Source organism: Crotalus tigris, unplaced genomic scaffold (assembly GCF_016545835.1).
Source record: "Crotalus tigris isolate CLP2741 ecotype Arizona unplaced genomic scaffold, ASM1654583v1 scf7180000018954.1357295, whole genome shotgun sequence".
NCBI lineage: Eukaryota > Metazoa > Chordata > Lepidosauria > Squamata > Viperidae > Crotalus > Crotalus tigris.
The window spans coordinates 1,323,992-1,329,047 of NW_024097293.1; the positions used below are offsets into that span (position 1 = coordinate 1,323,992).

At 31.5% G+C, this 5,056-nt stretch overlaps 1 protein-coding gene across 1 annotated transcript; it reads left to right on the forward strand.

The window, feature by feature from the left end:
• Positions 1-2,820: 2,820 nt before the first annotated feature.
• Positions 2,821-3,918, forward strand: LOC120314603 (olfactory receptor 2AP1-like). The gene has a single exon (XM_039357865.1). It carries the CDS (start codon positions 2,821-2,823, stop codon positions 3,841-3,843), a length of 1,023 nt encoding a protein of 340 aa, XP_039213799.1. The 3' UTR covers positions 3,844-3,918.
• Positions 3,919-5,056: the final 1,138 nt, after the last annotated feature.

Consider the following 5,056-nt stretch of genomic DNA (forward strand, 5'->3'; position numbering starts at 1 on the left):
TTTTCCTGTATTCAGTTTTTCATTGTATAGTATATGTATCCCCTGGTTTAAATGTGCTTTAGTAGTTTTAATAATTTTAAGAAAAATAAATGAAAATGTTCTTGATATTTTTTTTTAAAGAAATGAGTTCTTACTATAGCTCCAGTCACTATACACTACATCAGGTTAATGATTCAAAGTTTCAATGAAGATTTCAAATAAAAATACTTTTTTTTTTAAAAAAAAAAAAAGATCTACAGAAAAATACAGGAATCTCAAAGTGTAATCTATAAGAAAATTTGGAGAGAAAAATAAGCAATAATTTCTAAAATTGAATTATCTGGCTGTCATAGTACAAACAATATGGTCTCTGTGGATAGTGTATAATCTAACTGAGGAAAATAAATGCAAAATCTATTATGCTTGCCTTTTCCTTGATACAGGATGACTATGGACAAGCCAAATTTTCAAAATGCTGATAACAGAAAGTATAGATGGATTTTATTTTTTTGACTGAATGTGAATTCAGTCTTTGTACTCTCAGGATGACCTGAATTCTTTGTACTCTCAGGATGACCTGCCTGAAAATTTTCAAATGTTCAGAAGCAGGGAGCTCTAAACATAGCAATCCCAGGGATGAAAAATTAATGGAGATATCTCCTTTTGGGTGTTTACTGAGTTGCCTCAGTAAACCAGAAAATCAACAACAAATTAATTAATTATATATACTTAGAAACATTTCTGGAGTATAGCAGAAAAGCCTCCAACTTGCCCAACTTATTTAGAGAAAAATCAGTATTGAATCTTTGGAGAATCTGTCATTAATATAGTATAATATTCTATAACAAATATAGAATTTAACAATCTATTGGCATAAAGCAGATTGAATTGATCTGGTATAATCCTGAGCAGAAATAATTTCTGGATTTCTCAACTGATTTCTCTACTTTCAGTAGAAGAAACATCCAAATGCATATATTGAATTTGCAGAGTTCTTATTGTACTATCCTCCATACTGCATTTGATTTCATGCTATTTTTGGGGGGGCAAGGACTTCAATTAATGAATCTGTGCAAGATCTATGGTCCTTACCTTTCCTATGGCACAGGATGACTAACGAATAAATCAATTTTTCAACATACTGAGGGCAGAAGTATAAAAGGTTTTATTTTCATGAATAAATATGACACTTTATACTTCAGGAAGGCATGTCTGAAAAAGATTTCAAATGAGTCAATCAATCCTCAAAACCAGGAAGTGCTAAATAACACAGAAATCCCAGGGAAGAAAAATTAACAGAGAAATCTCCTTTTGGATGTGTAACTGAGTTGCATCAGTAAACCAGAAAATCAATGCCAAATCTCCCAGGATTAATTAATTATATATTGGTAGACACACTTCTATTTAAAGCAAGAAAAGCTCCAGCTTGCCCAGAGAACAGATCCTTCACAAATCATTAGGAGAAAAATCTATACCAAATCTTTGGAAAATTAGTCATTAATATAGTGGAGAGAAATTCCAGTTTCAAAGCAATTATACATTGGAGAAGACTGATGCACTTTTTCATAGCAGTCTTTTCCATTAGAGTTTGAACAGCTTAGCAGATTGCACTAAATCAGATTGCACTAAATGTTTTAATTTTGGTCTTTGTGGTTTGTAAACTTTTACCACATGTGTGAGCCCACCTTCTGTTAAAACACAAAATGCATTCATGCAATGTATAAAACCATCCCAGGGAAAAAAGAATACAAATCATTGGGACTCTTTTTGTCATTGTGAAAATATATGATGTTTTTCTTTGGAGAAAATAACTTCTGGTGCTTAAAAAGATAGCTTCTTGTGCTACAGCTGACTTTAGATATCATTTATTATGCAGTTTCAACTTCTGGATTGATAGCATAATGTAGAATTTATTTCAGGAATGGCTGAAGAAAAACATTTATTCTTCATATAGTAAGAAATTAGTTTATCATTTTCATTCCTTTGATTATTGATAAGGAAATAGTGAGATAGTGTGATAATACAATGCAGATTTTTCGAGAATAAGAGTCAAAAAATTAATATTCTGTGAGTATTACATTATATTCTTTATGTCTTTGATTCAGTCTTGACTCATGATTACTGCCTGAATGAATTCCTATTAAAAAGTTTTATTCAAATATGTGAAAAATTATGTATTAAGAGTTTAGTGTTAAACATTATTTGTAGTAAATACAAGATTATTTCATTAATACTACATTATAACTGTAACTATGTTGCACAGTCTTCCCTTTTTTCAAATAAACGTAATTACAATGCGTTAATGCTCCAGATATCTTCTGAAATATATTAGGTATGTCATTAAGTCCAGTCATCTTTCCTTTGGTACTTTTCTTGGTCAATAATCTATCTTTTTTTTAATTCCCAAATCAAATTACTACAAAAAATAGAAAGGTTGTGACTTGTGTAGAGACAACTATATCTATAACCAGAATCATGTGCATATCACAACAAATACTCTAGAAAAAAATGTAGCTTTCAAAGAAAGGGATCACAATGTTATAGAATTATTTATTTCAAATTGATCACATTTTAGAATTTGGGAAAGGAAAGAGAAATGGAAATGTTTGATCCAATTATATTGTCCTCAATCATAGGCTTTAGATAGAAGTACAATTTTGCTACTTGTAGTGTAAAATCCCAGTCACTCTACTATTTGAGTGAAATAATACTGAATATCAGCTAATAATATTTACAAAATACTTTTAGCAAAATTTAAGAAGTCGTAAGAAAATTTAGCATAACTCTGCCTTTAAACATGCCTGCTTGATATATGTTCTAGATTTGATTGACATTTGATACATGGAAGAAATTTTGCATATTGAAAATGGAAATAAGACCAGTGTCAAAGAATTTATCCTTCTGGGTTTTGGCAGTTCCCCTCAACTGCAGCCTTTCCTTTTCACATTCTTCTTGGTGATTTATCTGATCACAATAACTGGAAACATCTTCATATTTCTGCTAGTTCTGGTTGATCAGCAACTTCACACACCAATGTACTTCTTCCTGGCAAATTTGTCTTTCCTGGACACTTGCTATAGCTGTATCTTGCTGCCTAAAATGTTGATCAGCTTGCTGACTGGTGAAAGAACCATTTCTATCCATGGATGCCTAATGCAATATCATTTTGTGTGCCTTTGTGGAACTACAGAAACATACATTTTGGCTGCAATGTCTTACGATCGCTATTTGGCAATTTGTAGACCTTTACGCTATGTTTCTATTATGAATAAGAAACTCTGTTTTCAGCTTATGGCTGGGGCATGGATAAATAGTTTGATATTTGATGTGATTCTGGTGGGTTTTACCACTCAGTTATTCTTCTGTGGACCTAACATCATAGATGATTACTTTTGTGACTTTCGTCCATTGCAGAAATTATCATATACTGACACAAGTCTCATTGAATTAATTGCTTTTTGTGAAGCTGTTATTTTCATAATTGTTCCATTTATATTGACCATCACCTCCTATGTTTGCATCATTGGAACCATCATCAAAATCAAATCCGCCACTGGAAGGCAAAAAGCCTTTTCAACCTGTTCTTCTCATCTCTTGGTGGTTTCCCTCTTTTATAGCACATTAATAATTGTGTATGTGCTGCCAGACACTCCCTCCATCAGACCTTTGAATAAAATCTTCTCCATTTTCTATACAGTTATGACATCCTTGTTCAATCCTCTTATCTATACTTTGAGAAACAAAGAAGTTCACAAAGCCATAAAAAGGCTTTTTAATAAAAAAATAATGCATCATATAAATCATTTGAAATTTACAACATCTCTTCATTTCATTAGTTTACAAAATTTTAATTGTAGATTTTAAAATCTGATGTACAGTAAATAAGTGGACATTTATTAAAAGTTGTTGATACTTTTTGTCACCAGGATGTAGAAATCTCTTTACAGTCTCTTATCCTTGAGATATTATTTATGTCATTATTATTATGTGATATGATACTATCACATATAATTATTTCAGTGAGTTCAATCATTTAGATTTTTCAGAATATGATTTTGTACATCTTTATTAAATAAAGGAATTTGCATTGAGGGCTTGGGATTTTATTGATTCAGTCTTTGAGTCATTCTTCACTAATGGAATCACTGTCTCTTCACCTCTCACATTATTCTATTAATTCCTGAGACTGAGGCTGGGATTAATTCCAAACTAACCACTGAGTCTTGATGCTCTCCACCTGAATAAAATGGGAGGCTCTGTCAATTTCTCTTCTAATGAGGAATTGTCCAGTATGATTTTTGTAGTGGGTATTGTCTATCTAAAACAGAAAATATTTATCTTCATTAGGATTTCAGAATTGAGACTTGAATATTACATTCTCTTTGAATGTGAATCACATAAATGTGAATTTAATTTGACCACATAGTGGGAAGATGTATTATCACCCAAAATTAATGGACTGGTCTTGTGTGAGTGCACATTTTGTAATATTGAAATACTTTCCACTAGCTTGTATCCTTGGAAATTGAGATATGTGGCTATTGTATAAGAATTGTCATAATTATTTGGTGATATTTTAGGAGGCTGTAACATAGAATCAAAGAGGGGGAGTAAATACGTATATGGATTGGATGAAATCTGTAATGTATGTGGAAAGGACCTTGGGAGACAGGGGGAAGAGTGCAGTGAGGGCAATAGTCAGATAATGTGAGCATGGCAAATATCTCAGAATACACTCTCCTTAGTTTTTTGAGCTATAAAGATGACAGTAGAGAAATGCAATTTCAGGTTTATAAGGTTTTTTTAATAACCTTACAATAAAGCACAGCTCATACTTTTATGTGTGCTTCTTATCTGGACTAGCTTAAAAGGCTGACAAAAGTTTCTTTGGCTTATGCTAGAATTCAATTGTTATTATATGTCTGACAACACAACTGCAGACTCTTAAGAAGTGTTATCTGAGAAAAACTTAAATTACTTTTTCAAAATAATAAGCTGTGTACAAGATAGAAATCTTAAAAAAAATAATTAATGTAAAATCCCTTTTGGATTTAGGAGACTGGTTGCATTTTATAAT